Here is a 22,552-nt window from a genome sequence, read left to right on the forward strand (position 1 = left end):
TTAACTGTGGTTCCGACTATGAAGGACTATTATGATGATTAAATGGGATTGATTGTGAAATGCACTTAGCACAGCAATTGGTACTGAGAAATCTCTCTCTAGAGAGCCAAGTATTAATACAATTAATGTCTGAAAGGATAATATACAGACAAGTGAGCGTGCAAATCTATTCATTAGGAGGAAGATGCACTTGCCTCCTAAATCTTGTTTGCAAGAATTCAATTCTCACCGCTTACAAAAACTGGACTGTGTAGTGGGCAAAATGGAAAAGAGACGGTGCTAGTGATTCCTATAGTAAATGCCACTGGAAAAACATGGGCTGGGCATATGTTTTCTGTGGTGGATAGCCATTTACTCTTTAAGCTGTTGCTATGTTTTTATTTTCCACCCATAAGTACATTTGTAGGTAGATGCGTCTCTCTACAGGCATCTAGCTTTGTTCTACCAACCAGCTGTGAAGAAAGATCAGATGCTGTTTAAACATAATTCTTGCTTTGCAAAGTAAATATATATATATATATATATATATATATATATATATATATATATATATATATATATATGTAAAAAAGACATTCTGGCCAACAAACTTGTGGGACATAAGTCTTTGAAAGTGAAATCCCACATAAATATGTTTGTTTGTTTAACTCAAATACAAATCATATGGAAAATGTATCTGCTCTATTTAACTGGCTGAGCTTGAGGTCCAGACTCACTTTTGGAATCTGGGTCTCTCCAGGTTTCATCTGTACTAATTTTTTTTAATGTGGAAAGGTATGCAAACATTCACATCTCTGTTTGGGATTTTAAACTAATTTTACACTTTTCTTGGGTTGGGGGTGGAGGAAGGCACAGTGCAAGAGTTATTTTAGATGTGGAGTTATGCAAAGTCTTCAACACATCCCAAAGGTGCCAGTCTTTTCTTTATAACCAGTTTTGGAGCATTTTTAGGTGCTTGGCATAATTTGCACTTTTCTTGCAGTGCTTTCTCTGTGACTCCATTTTTTTCATTATTATTATCATTATCATTATCATTATCATTATTATTATTATTATTATTATTATTATTATTATTATTATTATTATTATTGTCCTACCTTGAAAGTAGTTTGCATTTTCAAAGGGAAAAAAGAAAGAAGTACTGACAAAACATGATGATATTTTATCCCCTGGTTAAAATATAGCCTTCTTTAAAATACTCCATGCCAGGGTCCTGATCTGATTACAGATGGAGACAAATTCATTCTTAGTGCTGGGGAAAGTTGAGCCTGCATTTTCAAGTGAACTTTTAAAGCTGCAGGTTGGAGCAGTGTATCTTCCCGACGTTAATTGGGTGGCAAATTAACTTTCCTTCCCTTCTGTTTTGCTTTCTGCTTCCAGTGACAGTGGTGCTGTTCGCAGCTCTGAGGCGGCAGCGAAAGAAAGAGCCTTTGATCATTTCCAAAGAGGACATCAGAGATAACATTGTTAGTTACAACGACGAAGGTGGCGGAGAGGAAGACACCCAGGCCTTTGATATCGGAACCCTGAGGAACCCCGAAGCCATGGAGGACAGCAAATCGCGCAGGGACATTGTGCCTGAAGCTCTTTTTCTACCGCGACGGACTCCAACAGCTCGCGACAACACCGATGTCAGAGATTTCATTAACCAAAGGTTAAAGGAAAATGACACAGACCCAACAGCCCCTCCCTACGACTCCTTGGCCACCTATGCCTATGAAGGCACCGGCTCAGTGGCCGACTCCCTCAGCTCACTCGAGTCAGTGACCACCGATGGAGACCAAGATTATGACTATTTGAGTGACTGGGGCCCTCGGTTCAAAAAGCTGGCAGACATGTACGGAGGGATGGATAGTGACAAAGATTCCTAATCTGTTGCCTTTTTCATTTTCCAAGATGACACTGGAATATGTGAAGTGGCTATTCCTTTCTATTTATCCACTATTCCGTGAGGGGTTCTCTGTTGTACCCGTTCCAAAAGTCCATGGCTGCAGTTCGTGCGGACCCAATGTTAGAGACTTTTTTTCTAGTACACTTTTATGAGCTTCCAAAAGGCAAAATTTTTATTTTTTAGTTCGTGCAGTTAACCAAGTTAGCCCAGCAGGCACACGGGGAGAGGAGGGAACAGCGTTTTTTTGTTTTTTTGTTTTTTGTTTTTTTTCCTTTGTTCTCTTACGGCAGGTTGGCCACACGCTCCTTACTGCTGGCCTGGACTCCATTTTTGTACATGGCCTTTGGTCAGCCGAATGCTCTAACTGTACATTTCACATGCTAATGGGAGAAGGGATCATACTTTAATGATAAAAAATATAGTTTTAGCATAAAAGAAAAAAAAAAGGAAGGAACAATTTGGGCATTGTCCTTGGTCTGTCAGCTCTCGAGGAGATAACTGGCTACGGAAGGGTGTGTAAGGGTGTATGTGTGTCAAAGTGGCATCTGGGGCATCCTGTCTGTGCTGGAAGAGGTGTTTCTGGCACCAGCAACTACTCATAAAAAATCAAAGCCTTCTGTGTGTTAAGATGATTTGGAAGCAAATCAAATGGTAACATTCAAAGACAGAAACAAACAAGCAAACAAAACAAGGCTGTGTGCCTTGACACTCATGATTTGTTACATGTGAGAAAGGTCACCATCACACCAAACGAAGGGAAAAGGACAAATAGCTTTTTTTTTTTTAATTAACAAAGGAAATATTTGGCAAATTTCAAAGGTTTGTGCCACCAACTGTATCACAGATCCCTGAGGTTTTTTTTTTTTTTCCAACTATCAGTAAACAAATGAGAAATAAGTCTAATCATATAAAAGTTCTTGAGGGAATTCCTGAGGCAAATATTAACTCTTTGTCTGTAGTTGTTGTCACTATTATCCTACTATACCTGAGAGTAGCAGTGTGAAGTGCAGTAATTCATATTCTTCAAATGCATCTTATATAATTAACTTGACTTAGTAGGTTAGATCAAATATCCCACCTGAAGTCCGAAGGGAAGGTTAGACCCAGCCACACGTGACCCTAACCCCTGCCCTTTGCCTTAGAAGACATCCGTGTAGTTTCACTGCAACAAGGGAGATAAATGAGCGGCACTGAGATCCTGGCAAGAAACTGCATTTCATGTTTCTGAAATGCTCACAAAAGAAGAGCTTGGACTCCCTTCAGCAAGAGTGCTTAAGACTCTTGTTAAAGTGGCAGTTAGTTTCCAAAAGCAGTCATGGCTTCCCACTGTTTTTAAGTTGGCTGCTGTAGCCATACTGCCATTTTCATCTTTGAAATGGTGATAAAGTAATGGTCTCAACTCTGACAGAAAAGTAATATAAAATCCATCCATCTATTATTGCTCTAATTATGCAATTAGGCTCACTTAGTCAGTTATTATCCAGGGGACCCAACTGAACCAAGCTAATCCTTCTGGCAGGTTCAAATCATCTATTTCATATGGCCGTCCTAATGATTCTCGTCATTAGAGTCTCACATTGTGCAGTCATCAGAAATTTCCAAAGTACTGTAATGAAATCATCATTTGAAACTTAAAAAAAAAAAGCTTTGTACATACATATATAATATATACTTAAGAATGTGCTGACTTCTCTTATTAGTCATAGGAATTTATTTTCAATTAATGTTAATTTTATAGAGTTAATTTTAGTATCATTTCCATTTCAGGGTAATGCTTTATCAACACGTTTTCTGTTTAGAAAAACACTGCTCTTTAGTTGGCTTTTAGATAGGTATGTTACCCAGGAAGTAAAGGTGGCACCTGTAAAACAAGAGAAATGTGGAATTTGAGTTATGGTTTAAAAAAAAAAACTCATTTACAACCACATTGCCATTTGTATTTCCTGAATGGTTTTCTGTTTGTGATGGAATGCCCTGAAGAGTAAGGAGTTTTCATTCTTGGGTTACTTCTAGCTTCTAAGGTTCTATTTCCTAATTTTTCAAATGCACAACACAGAGAGAGAGAGAGAGAGAGAGAGAGAGAGAGAGAGAGAGAGAGAGGAATGCAAACAAATGCTACAAGATGGCTTCGCTGGAACGGACCAGTATGCATCATATTCACAGGTAAGTATAGAAAATTAATAAGTTACTAGTTATAGCACAGGAACAGCACCATACACGGTTTCTTGTAAAATTAGAGTACTCTGTCTTATATCTTACATCATGTGACAAGTTGAACCAAGAAACATAGTTCTTAAAAAGAAAAATAGCATCAAAAGCTGCCCTTTTGAGCTTTTGGTGTGAAATGTGGTGTTAAATTTCCAAGAGCTGACAATAGCAATTTCCAACATTTGGGATAAAGTTGACCTCTCCTCTGACTTCAAGCATTTATTGGAAGGAAGTTGAGCCATCTGACCTGTAATTGGCCAAAATATTTTTATCTCACCCTGAAAATCAAACATTACACGAAGAATAGATGAGTGTGACTTAATATTGAAATAACTGTTTAACGTCGTATCACAGAGATTGTTGGTGAAGCGAATCTACAAGAAACTAAATTATTTGAGCCCTATAGGTGTCGACTTCAGAGAAACGCTTTCCTGTAAGAACCGCCACACAAAGAGTGAGAACTCCAGCCCACCTCTCTCTGCAGCTTTTCTTCCCACCACAACACCAGGTCGAGAGCCTCCCCATGGGCAGATTTCTTTCTGTGATAAGTCCTAAGCCAAGATGAAATGTTGTTCTTGCGCGGGCAGGGCATGATTTTCGCTCGTTCTTCGTGTTATTTGTGTCTTGATCTTAGACACAGGCAATGAGGCTGGCAGGAGAGCGGGAGCGGGGAGGGGTCCGGCTTCAGCTTTCGCTTTGTTGAACATAAGCAGGTCGGTTAGCAGAAAGGGTTGTTTCAAGAGCACTGACGCCTGCCTAACTTACTTTCTTTTAAGTTCTTTTCAACAGAAAGAGTTTCTTCAAACCTCTTATGATGCTTCCTATAGTAAGCTGAGATCTTAAAGAACACTGAGCCATTGTGCATGAGGTTAAAACCCCCTTACTTTACATCCACTTTCTTCAGAAAGTCTGGAACCGTTTGTCCTCAAATAAGTAAATACGTGAAATGGGGGAAAAGGCGAGGGCAGTTTCCTAAGACCTTAGGAGCGGAGATCTGGGCGCTGTCAGCACAGCTTCCCGAAGCTTGCATTCTAGAGTCTCAGCTAGAAAATTACTCTATTTTCGGATGGAACAAAGCTGGGTGATTTCATTATAATTCAGGATAAAAATATGTGGCTTAGTTCTCGTTTCCACTTCTTAAAGTGTTATACAAGAAACTGACTCTGGAGCTGAGACGCATCTGAGTTTTGAGAAGCCAAAATAACTTTCTAATGTTTCCATTATGTAATTTGCATGTCCCCTGTTCCTGAATAATAGTCTACATAAAATGCTTTATCCTGACACAGGTATTTCCTTGAGGAGAGGGATTTATAAAATATCGATGGCACGTTCTTGGATTCTGTAGACCTGAGCACCATAGAAACATATAGATTTAAAAAAAGAAAGAAAAAAAGAAAGAAAAAGTCCTGGATGTAAGATAAATATTTAAATGAGGTGCTTGTCCTTACCAAACAAACCCCTCGTCCTCCAGAATACAGCCATCAAATAAACTCTCTTAGCCCTGATTACTAGGCTTAAAGCAGCATCATTACTTTGGAAAAACACTCTCAAAAGTCAAAATCTCTGCCATTTTGAAGGATGTGCTCTTTATGTATATATATCCATTGTGTCATTTTAATTTCCACATTCTGCTTTCAGGCTATCTATTCTGCTTTCATAGTTTGTCTGTGGAGACCGCCATCTTCTCCTGCCACTTTAAGTTTTACTTTATCTAGATGAAATCATTTTTGAATTGTCACATTGTAGAAGGGGGCTCGAGGTACAGTCAGCTCGTTGTATTTAAATTAGCACTACACCCAACCTTCTCTATCAGATTACACAAGCAGAAAGATTAATAACTAGTACGTGAGTCTCCAGGAAGATGGGCTGCGCCCTAAGCTCTGACAAGCATGTTTCTTTCGCAGAAGATAGAGTTACACGGTGGTCTGCTCAGAGTTCAGTGACGATCATGGTTGCAGCGTTTTAAATCTTCCTTTGACGTCTTTATGGAATAATTTTCAAAAGGGATAATTCTCTACTAAAAATACCAGGCCCTGGCTATATTTAATATAAAGAGCAGTGCACTCTTAGAAAGCAAATACACTGGCTCACACACTTGTTAAAAGTTAATAAAGAAATAGCTCATTTTTAAAGCCTGGAGTTTACGGTCTCTGCATCATCGACTTAATTTAAGCATTGCTGAGACAATCTTTAATCTTGCCATTTTGTAATACCTTATTTATGATGCATTCTCGTTTTTTAATTTGGGGGGAACATTAGCCTGAGAAAGCCAGCAGATGAAAGTGTTAAAAGGAGGTCAAATGGAAACAAAGGCTATTACCCACCATATTTCAGACAGTACTGAGGCACTTAGCCAAGGACTCACCCGGTTATTAGATTAATTTCAAAAGACCTTTTATAAGTTGCTTAATTCCATTTAAAAAAAAAAAAAAGCTCATGGACCACAAACTCAAATTTCTTTTCAAATGAGGTTATTTGACAAATGAGGCATGGATTCAGTGTTGTAGAAAAAGCATCCCACTGTAATGAGAGTTGGGCTTTCTTGTGAGGCTATGATATTTATGTAAATATATATGCACCTCCTGTAACCTTTTAGTTTTCTATGATCTATTAGTTTAGTGTTTATTAAAAAAAAACCCATATGTAGAATCACTTGGCACCCACAGGGAATGCTTGTGCAGCAAATGTCTAGTAGATCTGCTCAGAAGAAAGACAGGAACACATCAAATCCACTGTGCTGTCTGTTTGCAATTATTTTCGCTGCTTTGAAAGAAAGCCGCATCAGAATAGGCCTTGTAATAAGCGTCGTGCACACCAAGTGAAAGCAGTTTGGCGTTCTCCTACTGTGACTTGTGATTTTTAAACCAAGAAAATAAAGGCTTCTGGTGTTGACTGTACTTAATTTAAAAAAAAAAAAAACAATTCAAGTATAAATTGAAGCATGTGCCACCTTTTGAAGACCAACTGGCTGGAGTCCGATATCCATTGCTGTCTTCAGCAAGAGGAGAGAGAGGGTGGGTGGAAGCCATGGCGCTGGCTTTCGTCCTCACGTGCAGCTAGGCAGATCTTCGTAACCCTACACTTCCCACGGCAAGCTTCCTGTGTTAGAAGAATTGAGCTGGAAACAATGACCCTTTAGCTCAGTGTGGCTGGGCCTTATGTTGTAGTCAAATGGCAGATAACGCACTCCTTGACATGGCTCCTTTTGTTTGGTTTTCTTTTCTTAGTCTTATAAAGTTGAAAAGGATGCAACTTTAAAAAGTGATTTCTCACGAAGTAAATATGCCTTTTGCAAATCAATTTTTGTAATGTTATTTATATGATATTACTTAATAAAACTGGTTTTTTTTTCTAACTTGTTTTTTTTTCCCAGTTCTCTCAACTATTGTTTGTAATTAATGAAGGGTTTGGTTTTTTGTTGTTGTTTTTTTTTTTTTCTTTAACGTATTTGACATATTTTAACTTTATGAATCCAGCATTTCAACTTCTTGAATACCTAACTAAAGCTAGTTTGTTATGGAGTACGTAGCTTGTAAACCATCCTTTCTCTCAGGCAGCAGTCTATACCACTGCCACTGCCCTATGCATCACGCTGCCGGGACACCAAGAATTCTGCTGTTATTTATAGCATTGCTGTATTGGGAAGAAGGTTGTTTATCCCCCAACAGTAATTGCTTCAGATAAAAAAGTGGCAGTTCTATATTTGTGTTCCTTCCAAATCTCCATCCTTTATTTCATTCCTTTAAAAAACAATTGTCAGTGGATCTATCATTTAAAAAGGAAAGAAAGAAAAATCAAGAGGCAGACTGGAGTAAAATAAGAATAAAATCCAACACCCTAATACGAAGAGTAAGTGAAGTGTTTTCAGGCAACTTGGAGCTGAAATGCTTCGCGTCTCATTCTTTCTTAAGCTGCCTCCCATTTATATGGCGGCTGTTTGATAATTATTTTTAGCTAGTAGAATACATTGCAGTGCCTAGGAGATTTTCGTTTATTCATTTGTTTGTTCCTAGCATATTCTGTTGAGGATGCACAGTGTGCTGGGGAAAGTACAGCAATGGGCTAGACTAGGACATCTTCCCGTCTCTCTGGACGTGAGGAGTGTTAGCTACTTTTCTGTACCTGTGATTAAAAAAAAACTCCATGATCAAAAGCAACTTAGGGAAGAAAGGGGTGCTTTGGGCTTACAGTTCCAGAGTGGTAGGGGGAGGCCTGACGTCAGGTGATGGGAGCAGGAAGCAAAGAGATCACCACTTAAGCAGGAAACAGGAAATGGAGAGAAGACTAGAAGTGGGCCAAGGGGATAAACCCTCACAGCCTTCCCACAATGCAATGCCATACTTCCTCCAGCAAAGCTCCACCTCTGATAGCTCGGTAACTCCCACAAACAATGCCACCCAACTGGAGACCAAGTGTTCATAGATATGACCCTGTTGTTGAGATGATTCCTGCAAGCAAGCAATATGAAATCAAGCAGACTAAGGAGAGAAAGAAAAGAAGAAAGGACACTTAAGCATTATTGAGCATTATAATTGGAGGGGCCTGGGCTTAGGAAATTCAGATAGTATCAGAAGGTATGAATGCGATGAAAATTCCGTCTTTTTTTTTTTTCTTCTTTTTTTTGGTTCTCTTTGTGTTTGTTATTTTGTCAGTTGGGTTGAAGGTTATGTTTTCAGAAACAGAAGCCTGCAGGAGGAAATGTGGCTTTTAGAAATATGCAGAGCAGTACATACTGTGCTCTAGAGCCAAGTCTCATCCCGCCCAGCACCCTTACGGCACCCCAACTCTATCACTCTCAGAACTGTGTCACCCCTAAGGATAGGCAGAGCCAACCAAGACTGAAGAATGCTGGTAAAGCTCCCTAACCCAATATGGTAAGACGGGTGGGAAGCGCAGGCAACAGCGTGTTAAGCAGAACCCTGCAGACGCTTAAGTAGGACTGAGCCTTTCCTGTTCACTGTAATTGTCGTGGGAACCACTTCAACCCGACGTGACTCAAACCGCAGGTCAATGCAGGTGACAAAGTTTTACTGTAACCAAGGCACTACTGATCCATCAGGGCACAGAACAGAACTCTGACCCCGAAGGGGCGTTGTACGGCGTATTTAAAGAATGAAACCATACACTGAGGGGGAGCAGGAGGGCGCTGTAGCGTTGCCCAATCATGTTTCGACAGAAGTGACTGAGCAAGGGAGTGTCCATCAATCAGTATAGGCGTAGGTTTCTGGGTCTGAGAACACGAACTTAGTTGACCCGGCCAGGAAGATGGAGAAGTTGTCCTTGAAATGCCTGGACTCAGACAACTCGCTCCTTACAAATTGTCCTAAGATGTCTGGACTCAGGCAGGTGTTTCCTCACAGCAGAAGCTGTTCGTCTACTGGGAACTCCCCAGTTCCTCTAGGGCCTAGGACCTTGAACTTAGTTGCTTTCTGTGATTAAATGGAGTCTGAAAACAAAATGGTACGTTTCTTTTGCTTGTTCCCAGCAATAATAACCCACTTTTTGTTGTGTTTTTAGTAAGGATTAGGGAAAACCACCCTGTTTATCGCAACCAAAAAAACCTTAAAGTCTCCATAGTATGGATTGCTTCTCTTTTTAAAAATTCTTCCTTCATGTTATACCCCAAGCGCAGTTTACCTTCCCTCTCCTCCCTCAAGACTCTCCACGGTCCGCCCACGCCCCATCTCCCCCAGATCCTCCCTCCCTTCCACCTCCTCTCAGAAAAGACCAGGCCACCCAGGGACATCAACCAAACAAAGCATAAAGAGCTACAATAAGACCAGGCACACCCATCACATCAAGGCTGGACAAGGCAACCCAGTAGGAGGTAAAGGGTCCCCCCACCTGTAGGCAAAAGAGTCAGAGACAGCCCCAGTTCCCACTGTTAGGATTTCTCACTCTTGTCACATCAGAACTGCTGTAGCCTTTCTCCCTCTTCTGAGGACGTCTTGGGGAGCACACTGTCTTCAAGACAGCTCTGGCTGGTATCTCTCAACCATTGAGCCCAAACTAAGTGGGAGGAGACTAGGCTACCTCCATCAGCCCATGGGTAACTGTTGAGCACCAAGGATCTTTGCCATCTGTAACTTCAATTTCTGTCGATCTTACACTGCTTTCCCCAAAGCCTCCCCTCCTCAGTTTCAATCACTGTAATAAACCACATTCCACAACAATTTTCGGGATATCATTTTTTTTTTCAGTCAGAAATCATTTACAAGTTCAAACTTTGTTTCAGGTTAAAAGCCATTTCAATGGCTATTTATCTAACATCCCTTACTCCAACCCCAGGGTAGGCATTGCTACTCAAATGCAACATTCATTGATTTCCTAAGTAAGATCTTAGACTTCCCAAGTGGGAATACACTAAGAAGCCATCACCAATAGAGTAATGTTGGCTATTGTGCTATCCCAGCCCTAAGAGATGAAGTTTTTTGGTGAAGGTGATTCTCTTCCATTCTAAGTTTTGTCAAATACTCACTCCAGACATTTGGGGAGAGCCTTCTCTTCTTGGGGCTTTCCAAATTTGCAGTAAGTCGAGAAGTTAAAAGACTCAGCCTGCTATTACAACTAGCTCTCATTTTCTGCTCATGAACTGGAGTCAGCAGGCAGGCATCTCCTTGCTCACACTTCAGACATTAAGCACTTGACTTTCATGCTCATTCTTCAGCAATCTTGTATGCCCTACGCTCAAGGCACATATCAATGTGACAAGGCACAATGCTAGACAAAACAGACACATACCCTTCACCAAGGGCTGCTGTGACTTACTGTCCCATTATTAATAATAGTTTGTCCCACTAAACAATTTGTACCGAATGACACCTGATTCTTTAGAGTGCTTTCCAAGGCTTCATATTCTCAAAGCCAATACTTTTTCAAATATGCTATGAATAGATATGGCTCTTTAAAAGAAGTAGATAGTCTCCTACTTCTTGCTATAATATACGTATTCCTTTTTTTTTTTAATGTCTCCCTTGACATGATAGATCATCTTTATTGCTTCCTGAGCCATTTAGTCTCAAAAACCTAACTTTTAAAGGTGAACATCTCTTGTTTGCACATTGGTTAAAAACTGTCTTCATACAGTCAGTCAAGGATAGGCTTTATTAAAGCTTTTAAATTTCCTTAGCTGCCTGATAATGCCATACTTTTATACAGCACTTTAGAAATAACTATCATATATATTACTTAATAAAGTATCTGTGCATTAGACAGTATCAATTCTATTTCATGAACAAAATACTTAGGACCATTTGCCTGTAGATCCCCATCACAAGAATTCTAATTAAACTTACTTTTTTTTTTAATGCAGACTCTGAAAGTCTGCCACTGAACCCCACATTTTCTCCATTGCACACATGTCCATTTGAGTGAATATTTATTAGAAAAAAGGGAATTTTCTCTTTATTCAAATTCTAATGATGATGGCTGTGGCCCTAAAGTCATTACTCTCCATGAGATCAGTTCAAAGGCTCTGTAGGGCAAAAGAAAGGCTGAAAAGCAAATTTCTACTCATTAGCCCCAATTACCCAACTAGTTTGTATTATAAAATTAGAACAGTGTCATTAAGAAAAGAATATCCCCAAGAAATATCAAATTCCACCAGATCTGCAAAAGCTCTAATTGTTTACGTGAGTACAATCTTGACAAGATTGATACACCAAGTACCAGTTGTACTGGACCCCTGTCAAGTAGCAGTGAGAGGAACAGAGAGCACGTTTTATCTGTCCTTCAGCAATGAAGATACTGTGACTAAAGTAGAAGGTGAGACAGTTGTTTGGATCTTGAATATCCCACAAAGGTCTGTGTGTCAGTGGCTTAGACTCCAGCCCACTGCACCAATAAGAGGCAATATGTCCTTTAGCTGGTGGCACCTAGTGGAACAAAGTTAGGTCATTGGAAGAATGCCCTTGAAGAAGATATTGGGGCCCTGGATCCCATCTCCTCTGGATCCATCATCTCCCTCTTTTCTTCCTAGCTACCAGGAGGTGAACAGGCCTCCTTTACCACAAACTATGCTACAACATACTATGCCATTGTAGGCCCATAGCAAGAAGGCCGAGTGACATGAGCTAAAATGTTTAAAAACAAATGCAAAGCTAAGCCCTTTCCCTTCTTAAGCTGATTATCTCAGTGTTACATGGCTCTTCCTGGGGAGATGTGAACAAACATCTAGTAAGCCCAGGTAAGACGCTAACGGCAGGCCAAAGTAACTAATCTATGCAAGTCTAGCTGGTGAACCAATGAGAGAATCCCCTTCCCTCTCCGCAAATATTAAATATTCATACATCCTTTTGTAGGAGTCTCGTGGCCTTAAGATACTTCCTAAGCCTCCCCGGTTTCCATGGGAAAGTATGAATAGGTCCAATGCTCAAGCCTGCTCTGATCTTGATGACTCAAGTTAGAAATAGCCACGGTATGCCCAGAGACAAAGTTCTGTAGCACTCAGGTATTGTTATAGTGATAGACATTGATGACCATCACAGATATGATGGAAGAAGGGACATTTGTTGCTCCTTAGCACTCACTGATGTGCCTCATCCCAATAGTGTGGCATCTGAGATAATCTTAGAAAACCCAATTGATCCATAAGGTGACTACAGTTGTGGCAAGTTATCAGCTACAAATCTTCGATTATAAATTTTAAAAGTTTTTTCTACTATTTTTCTTTAATTAGACTTAATTTTATACTTTGAACCCTACTTCCTGTGAGGAGCAGAAACTTACTGGACTATTCATGGTACTACAGCTGAATTCCTAGACACTAAGACAATGTTAACAGTCAGGTGAAGCATCACCTAAGCTCAAAGCTGATCACCTAAGGAAGAAGAAGGAGCAGGCGAGTTCCTGAGTGCACTGGATAATTTTATGTCAACTTGACTCAAGCTAAAGTCATCTGAGAGGAGGGAGCCTCAATTAAGAAAATGTCTTCTTGAAATTGGACAGTACAGAGGCCTGTAGGGCATTTTCTTAATTAGTGATTGATGGGGGAGAGCCCAGCTCACTGTGAGCAGTGTCATCTCTGGGCTGGTGGCCCTGGCTTCTATAAGAAAGCAGGCTGAGCAAGCCAGTGAGCAGCACCCCTCCATGGCCTCTGCATCAGCTCCTGTATCCAGGTCCCTACCTTTTATGGGTTTCTTTGACAATGAACAGTGATGTGCAAATAAGACCCTTCCTCCACAATTTGCTTTTGGTTACGGTGTTTTATGATACCAATAGTGACCCTAACTAGGACATTCATCTATAATGGAAGTTTTGGTTTCTTTGTAAACTCAGTTATGTTATGTAAATACGTTTTCGTTTTAACGCCAAGTGTGGGATTTAAGTTTGGGATTTTAGTATGTGCACAGCTGACTATTGCCTCCTGCAGGGCATGGTCTTTGCCAGCTGGCATGAGGAGGGGTGTGGTCTAGGACTCTGAGAGAGATAAATACGAGAGAACCCAAGAGAGAAAGGGTTCCATGTGGTGGTTTGGAGAGACCAGAGATGGTCAGTCTAGTGTCTTGGAGAGAAACTTTTAACACAGTAAGTAGCTCAGAGGAGACTACTTACTGCATTTGCTGTTAAGAAAGATTGGTATTGCTCCCAAAAAGAACCTACTAAACAGCCGGGAGAAGTGACGGGGCCTGTGCCCATCTCCTCGCTAGCCTTCTTTCTCATACCCAGGGTAACGGAGTTGGTGGAATGGAGGTAAAGGCTTCAATACTCCAAATAAAATAGAGTTTAAAAACAAGTGTCAACCCTGAGAGAATATGGCGATTTTCTGTCTTAGCTGTCCCTGTCTGTCTTTTCACTCAACGCAACACAAGCCAGAAGTTTAATGGTCACATTTGATGTCACTATCCTTATTCCTCAGTCTCAGAAGGTCAGGATGAGAAGCTTGACAAAGACACCAGGTTCTTCCCTGACTTGCTGCTTTACAGAGATTTAGAAAGAGCTGAGAATTATCTCAGAATGTCACAGTTTCCAACCTAATGCTAATAGACTGTAGAGTTTTCTATTACTGCCTTGGGCATTGTAGAAAAGCATCCACTTGTGATGCCTAAAAATATTAAGTAATATATTAAAAATTGACCTGATCTTCAGTGATTTCTGAACTCATCTTCTGTGATGAATACTTTACCACCTAATTTATGTGTGAGGAATAGTTTTCCTTTATTATAAATAAAAATGAACATGACAAACTATTCTCTGACTTAAGAATATATTATATAATATTTTGAGATGTCATGAAACCACAATTGAACATTTGAATAGTATTTTGAATAATTGAATAATTGAATCATTTTATATCAAAAATAATAAATATGTTCAATCCAGACTGCTTGGCTCAGTTTTAATCCACCAACTTCTATCATCTTTAAAAACAATTTGGTGACCAGGCATGGTAATGTGCACTTTTAATGGCACCACTGGGATTGTTGAGGCAGATGGATCTCTGTCAGTTCATGGTCACCTTGGTCTACTCTGTGTGTTTCAGGACAGCCAGGACTGCATAGAGAGACACTCATGCACACACACAAATAATAAACATAAAATTTTAAAAAGAGAGACTGGAGTGCTCAGCCTTAAAGGAGTGTGACATTTATATCACACCCCTCCTCCAAGGCTCAGCAATTATTGTAGGAAATTGAACATGCTTTTCTATTGAAGTATTGAAGCAATATTTTTCTATTGCTATGATAAAACACTATAACCGTTGCAACTTATAAAAGAAAGAGCCTAATTAGCTTTATAGTTTCAGAGGGCTAGAGCCCCTGGTGGCAGAATAAATGACCAGTGGAAAGCTTACATCCTGATATACAACAAAAACGCAGAGAGAGAACACTGGGAATTACATGGTTTTTGTTTTTTTTAAACTTAAACCTACCCAAGTAACAAACTTCCTCCAACAAGGCACACCTACTAAACTTTCCCAAGCAGTTCCACCAATTGGAGACCAAGTATTCAAATATATGAGTATTCTCATTCAAACCATCACATTCTACTCCTTGGCCTCTGTAAGCTTGTGAACACATAATGGAAAAATGCATTTAGTCCAACTTCAGAAGCCCCCATGGTCTTCCATAACCTTAACACAATTTAAAAGTCTGAAGTCTCTTCTAAGATTCACAGCAATCTCTTAATTGTGATTCTTGTAAAATAAATAAATAAATAAATAAAATTACATATTTCCAACACACAATGGCACAGTATATTTATCATGATTCCAAAAGGCAGGTGTGGAGACATAGTAAAAAGAATACTAGGCCAGAGCAAGACTGAAGCCCAACACGACAAACTTCAAATCCTAGAGCTCTGTGTCTAATGTCAAATGGCTTAAATAGCTCCATCTCTCGAGCTTTACTCCCTGTAAGATACACATTTCTCTCGGGCTGGTTCCACACTATGTGTGCTGCTCTCCTTGTCAAATACCCTATGTCCCTGGCACCTTTAACATCTTAGGGTCTCTAATGTAATCTAGACTTGCCCTTTTTCTTTTTCTTTTTGAAAGTAGTTGGGGTTTTCCCCCACACAATATATTCTGATTATGGTTTTTCCCTTTGCCTGCTCCTCCTAGTTTCTCCTCCCCTCCCCTCCCCTCCTCTCCCCTCCCCTCTTCCCCTCCCCCCCCTTCCTCTCCTTGTCCCACCAGATCCACAATACCTTTTCTGTTTCTCCTTAGATAATAAACAGGAATCTAAGGAATAATAATAAAACAAAAAGTTAAAAGCAAATCAGAACAGGACAGAGCAACCCAACAAGGAAAAGAGCGTAAGAAACATTTGTAGACACAGAAACACACCAAGGCTTCACTTTTATAGCTTCACTCATAGCCTCTCAGGACGTTTATGCAGGACTCCTCTACCACACACTTGGCCTCAGCAGCTCTCCCTAACCACAGAGGAAGACTCCACAACACCTTTCTTCCATCACGACTGAAATCGGATGAGGTAGACGACAATTCCAAGCCTGACACCTTGAATCATATCTGCAGCAGTTTTGACTTTTTGTTGCCAATTAGGGACAGAAAATTGCTTAGGCCTTTTCTTTTTACAAGTTGGACATTTATCTGGATTGTGTCTTGTTAAGGAATCTTCCTTATAATCTTCTTGTACCCTTCAGCACAAGCCTTTGGTTCCAGCATTAAATTTCCTGGTGCCTCCCCAACTATATATTTTCTATTTCTTTTGCCCCCTTGCCCCGCTTGCTCTTTTTCATGTGGACCTGAATAAGAGTGATTACTAATAACTATGGGAGAGCATCAATATTAGTCTGTCTTGAGATCGGCTCTGCCAAGGAAATTAGTCCATTACTTTTCAATTTACCCTCAGAAAGATTCTTAGGATAAGAGCAAGAGCAGCCATGTTCTTTGCTAAAATATCAAAAGAATCATCTGTAGCCCAGTTGCTAATACTGTTCCGCTCTGAAACCTTTTGAGCTAGGCCTCCATAGTCCACATTGCACTCAGAGCTACTATCTTCCAGACTAATACTATGATGACCCCATTAAACTCTGCTTACAGAAGTCAACTGCTTTCCTAGTCCAGAGTCTTCTGCATTCCTCCAAAAGCCTGCATAGTCAGGACTGTCACCACAATAACCTACCTACTCCCTGATACCAACTGTTGTTTTCATTACTTTTCCATTGCTGTGATAAAACACCACAACCACGGCAACTTATTAAAGAGTTTAATTGGGCTTATGATTTCAGAGGCTTAGAGTCCATGATAGCAAAACAAAGGAGCTGAGAGTTTGTATCTGGATCCATAAGCCTGAGGCAGAGAAAAAGAGCTTGGGGAATGGCAGGAATCTTTTGAATCCTCAAATCTCACCCTCCGTGACACTCCCTCCTTGACCAAGGCCACACCTCCTAGAATTTCCCAAACAGTTCGAGCAACTGGGGACCAAGTATTTAAATAGCAAGTGGGGGTCATTCTCATTCAAACTACCATAGGGCAAAAAGATGATAGGAGCCAAACACTGAGGAAAATTGCTACAAAACAAGGTTCTCTGGACACAACAGAGTGGTTTGCACACAAGAACTCACTGCAGTTGTGGCTTCGTGCACAAGGTAAAGCCAGCTAAATTTCCAGGAGGGATGCAATCAGAGGTTCTGTAGTCCCACTCCTACCTGAAAAGTTATTGGCAGTTGAGGGCTGGGCAGTCTGGGAGGAGTTAGAGGGGAGAGAATGGGGGTTGGATCAGATCAAAACACATTATACACATGTATGAAATTCTCAAACAATCAATCAAAAATACAATTAGTCAAGTGATAATAATAGTTTGGTGCAAAGAAGTTCAAAGCATGAGCTGGATGCTGGGTTAGAGAAGGTTGAGGAGCAGATTGACCTCAGCATCTGTACTGAGGCACATTCAAGGAAGCACAGAAAGCTGCCCCTTTAAAATGCAAGTCCTTTGATCAATGCCAGAAATATAGTCAGGGTTATTTTATGTACACCAACAGCCTTAGGCAGTAATCACTTTGGAGAGCCCACATACATTGTAGTAGACATAGTAATATCTACCCACACTTTACCTTAAAAATACAAATTAAGTTGTACTTTGCATAATATTATATACCCATTAGTGTTTTGTAAATTTTTGTCAGTTCTTTTTTCTTTTTCACCCTTGGTGCTATTAATAGAAACCTAATGCCTAGATTGTGCTAAGTACATTGACACTACTATTGGTGTATATCCCTGGTCCTATTTGTTTGCCTACTTGCTTATTGGTTGGTTGGTTGGTTGGTGGTTGGATGGTTGGTGATTGGTTGAGTGGTGGTTGGTTGGTTGTTGTTTGGTTGGGTGGTGGTTAGTTGGTTGATGATTCGTTGGGTGGTGGTTGGTTAGTTGGTGGTTGGTTGGTTGGTTGGTTGGTTGGATAGTTGGTTGGCTTTAATATAGTATTTGCAGAGCTATAGTACCTCTGAGAGGAAGCAGATAGTGTGAACACTGTGCCCAGTGCAGTGCAAGACAGCACAAACAACTTGGAGATAGAATTTATACAGCTGCATTTGGAGCAAGTTCTACAGACTCTTAGTGCACACCTGAATCTAAGATAGAAACAAAGCCATTGACCCAACAGAAGCCAAGGTGTGCTCTAAGAATTGTGGGTAGGTCATTTGACTAAGAAAGGGGGTTCCTCAATGAAAGCCTGCCCCCCCCCAAAAAAACAAAAAACAAAAAGAAAAAGATTTCCAGAAATGATGAGACCAGTAAGTTCTCAAATTTCCTACATACCCTTCAATGTTTCCATAACTGAACCCGACCCCACCCCCAGGAAGGTTGCAAGCTTCCAATTAAAATGCCAAAGCCATAAAACCACATTTATTTAAACTCTCAGGTGAGGTCTTCTACCACCTACTCTTTTTCCCCCAGAACTTTTCTGGCTACTTTCCCTGAAAGTGTCAGTCAATATGTAAATAATTGAAACCTCTCTGGAGTTGATTCACCAGCCCTGCTAGCATCTGCTCCTCCTTCGCTCATTCTCTGGGCCTCAGCTGGGGAACTCCCCCTCTCCCAGGACCCAATCAGAGTTTCACTTCAATTAGGTTAATTGGAGGAAGACACAGCTAAATCTCCAATTAAAGTTCTAAACAGGCTATTAGAATAGTCTATTTTTGTCTTTTAAGAGTAAGCTCTCATAATAGTCATTTTTTTTTAAAGGAAAACATCCTTAAAGGAAAGAAGATAAGCGTCATCGGATCAATTACTGCCATCAGCCACACCTCATCAGAAACTAGGGTCATTCCACTTAGGAGATTTGGAAGAACGCCCTTTATCCTTTATTTATTAATTTTAATTTTTTTACATTAATGAACATAGTTTCAAAAGCCAAATAGTCTTCAAAGTTTCTAGTGAAGGAGCCAACCAGACAGCTAATCAGGTAAAATCATGCAGCCAAAGCATCATGACATGAATCCAATCCCTGGATCCCACATAGAGATGAAAGGAGAGAACCAACTTCACAAAGTTGTACTCTGACCTCCACATTTGCATTGTGTCATGCATATGTGTGTGTCACACACACACATACACAGACACACACTGTATAAACTTCTTTTTTTCTCCCCTACTCCCTTAAGTAGGGGAGAAATAATCTCTTCTTAAACAGAAATAATCTCCATCAACACTTCCAGACTTCCATGTTACCATTTTGTAATTTAAAAATCTGATACTACTATTTCATAAGGTTACAGTTTTAAATACCATATGTTGACTTTTCATTATTGAGAGTGATGATTTAGATTTTACTGAAACCCTCAACACACACACATTCACACACATTAACACACACACACACACAAGTCTATCCCTTCATCTTTCCAATATAGCTATAGCACAGTTGGCAGTTCTATTAACACTACATTACTATCTCTGTATAAATATTCTCATACCACACTATAAATTCACTCCATTTCTTACTCAACTTTCTTTTTCCTCAAATTATTATGCTTCTGTTTAAAAAAATACTTCTTAATCTTCAACATACCTATTATAACTCTGAAATGTATATGGTAACTGCAGTATTTAGTAAGAAATTGTCCATCTCTTTGATGTCATAAATATCTTTAATTTAAATGCATTTATACAAGAAAAGTCAGAATGAAACTATCTATGGTGTCTCTTCACACATCATCCACTATGAAGAGGTGAATGAGTGCCTACACCTGGTGCTAAATGATGGATGAGTGACAGGTGGATGGGTGAGTATGGTACTCTGTACGGATGAGTGACAGGTGGATGGGTGAGAATGGGACTCTGTACGGATGAATGACAGGTGGATGGGTGAGAATGGGACTCTGTATGGATGAGTGACAGGTGGATGTTGAGTATGGTACTCTGTATGGATGAGTGACAGGTGGATGGGTGAGTATGGTACTCTGTATGGATGAGTGACAAGTGGATGGGTGAGAATGGTACTCTGTATGGATGAGTGACAGATGGATATTGAGTACGGTACTCTGTATGGATGAGTGACAGGTGGATGGGTGAGTATGGTACTCTGTATGGATGAGTGACAGGTGGATGGGTGAGTATGGTACTCTGTATGGATGAGTGACAGGTGGATGGGTGAGTATGGTACTCTGCATGGATGAGTGACAGGTGGATGGGTGAGTATGAAACTCTGCATGGATGAGTGACAGGTGGATGGGTGAGTATGAAACTCTGTACTGCCAGAATAACCTTAGGTGTGGGGGAAGCACAGTGTCTGTTTGGGTCAGCCTACTCCTGTCCACCTGTACTTCACATGGTTTTCCCCTCCATTCCTTCTTGAGGCTGTCATGTGTGTTTCCTCTTCTGCTGTTATGTTTTGGTCCTCAAGTTAAACCCTCAACCTTAAAATATAATGACATAAATCATCTCTTCCCATTGTCCATATGGAGTTGTCTATTGGTCATTTTCTTTTCTTGTTGATTAGTTTTGTTCTTTGATAATTTCATATTGTAAGGATCCAAAAATTGCTGAAGGAAGACTCCAGACTCATATAGTATGTAAAAACAAAGAGCATTTATTCTGCAGAAACAGCCTGTATGCAGGGATCAACTATCCATATAAAATGGTGGCAACCACAAGGATGAGCTCATTGGCTCTTTTAAAGGCTTCTAGAGGAATTCTATCTGCGGCTACATGACTTTAATTGGGATGGGCCAGTGCTCTTGGAGGCTTCGTGACTCTAGCCATGGCCTTTCAGCAATGTCCAGTCCTCTCAATACACACACATATTACTCTGATTACCCTTTCTCTCCAACACCTCTTTTGTCTCCCTCCCATCCCTAACAAACCCCTATCTTTACCAGTCCCTTTCCCAGATTCATGACTTTTGGTTTGGTTTGGTGACCCCTTTAGTTTAACCAGGGCCATTTGCATGAGCACCAATTTAGAGCTATCCAGTGAATGTAATAATAAAGGAGACAAAAACATACATCAAAAAAAAAAAAAAGATATCCTATCCAACCAGTGATCCTGGCAAAAATGGATATCCATCTGTAGAAGAGCTAAATAAGATTCAAATAGTTCACTTCTTACAAAAACCAACTGAAAAAGGGTCGAAGACCTTAATTTAAAATGTGAGTCATTAAAATTCCTAGACAGACAAATAGGAATCACTCTTCAATATCTGGGTGAGGCAAGAACTTTCTGAACAGAACATCAGTGCACAGGAATTATCCCCAAGTGTCAATAGATGGGACTACATGAGATTAAAACAGTTATGGCTGAGCATGGTGGGGCATGTCTAATCTCAGCACTCAGGAGGCACTGGCAGGTGGATCTCTGTAGGTCTGAGGCCAGCTTGGTCCATATAGTAAGTTCTAGAGACACAAAATCTAAGGGTTACAGCTCTGGCGATCAGGAGCCAATGAATGCCACAAAGTCACACCACACAACAAACCTCATGCAAGAGATTTATTGGGAAAAACACAAGAAGGGGGCTGCCTCTGCTTGGATAAGAAAAAGAACTGATGAAGAGGTAGGCTGTATACAAGGTATCTTCAGGGGAGGGGGCAAGCTTTCCAAGGTGGCTTGAGATTGGTGAAGTTTTGTGGCCTGATGCTAGGAGGTTTTTTTTTTTTCTCTGTAGGGCAGAGATGAAATTTCTGCATTGTGGAGGGGTTGGAAATGGCTGTTAGGGTAGTCTATAGTTGTGGCCTGGCCACTGGTATGCCTTGAGAGGCTTACACATAAATACGACCTTGCTTTAAAATGTTCCTGCACAACAGCAGAACAAACAGACAGCCCACCAAATAGGAGAAATGCTTTACTAGCTGTACTAGCTGACAAGGGGTTAATAGTCAGAAGTTACAAAGAATTGCAGAAACTAAATATCAGGGAAATAAAACTGCCATTCAACAAGTGGGCTAATGAATTGAACAGGCAGTTTTCTTCAACACGAAATGATTCCATCCTATAGGGAAGCTCCTTAAGACAGAACGTAAACAACTCCAAAAAGCTTCAGGAAGTCCCTGAAGCTGATCAGTCACTAGGATCCTCCCTCCACAAGAGTAAACAGTGAAGATTTCTAAGCATTACTCTCAGAAAAGGCAAGCTGCAAAGCAGCAGATCCAACCAAACAGCCTGAAAGAATCAGAAACCAACTGAGCAGCCTGGAAGTGACGTAGAGCAACTAAGCCACCTGGAAAGGACATTCTCAAACCTGTTGAGCTGCCTTCAGTCTGCTCAGTGTGCTCCAATCTCCCAGCTCCATGAGCTGTCACTCATGCTGCCACGGGCTTTGGTGATGCAGTTGTCTGTGAGTTGTTTATGCTCCTGTAAGTAACCCCTCACCCATATTCCTGTAAGTGACCCAATAAAATGCATTGCTTCACCAACTTGAACTTTAGTAGTATCTGTACTTTGGTCTGTTGTGGGCTCCCTATTTGGAGTATTTTCTCCCCTAGAAAGGTGTGTCACACAACAAACACCCAATAACTATTTTTTAAAGTTAGATTTTTTTTTAGATACCAACTGCC

At 40.4% G+C, this 22,552-nt stretch overlaps 1 protein-coding gene across 3 annotated transcripts in view; it reads left to right on the forward strand.

The window, feature by feature from the left end:
- Positions 1 to 7,454, forward strand: part of CDH6 (cadherin 6) — a 142,301-nt gene extending 134,847 nt beyond the window's left edge. For 2 of the 3 annotated variants that reach the window (XM_084781522.1, XM_084781523.1), the window contains exon 12: positions 1,381 to 7,454. In XM_084781522.1, coding sequence (XP_084637648.1) covers positions 1,381 to 1,871 — 491 coding nt within the window. In that variant the 3' untranslated portion in view covers positions 1,872 to 7,454. The remainder of the gene's footprint in view (positions 1 to 1,380) is intronic. The other variant, XM_084781524.1, reaches the window with a different exon arrangement.
- The last annotated feature ends 15,098 nt before the right edge of the window (positions 7,455 to 22,552 follow it).

The sequence above is a fragment of the Acomys minous genome (assembly GCF_964271855.1).
Source record: "Acomys minous genome assembly, chromosome: 5".
Taxonomy (NCBI): domain Eukaryota; kingdom Metazoa; phylum Chordata; class Mammalia; order Rodentia; family Muridae; genus Acomys; species Acomys minous.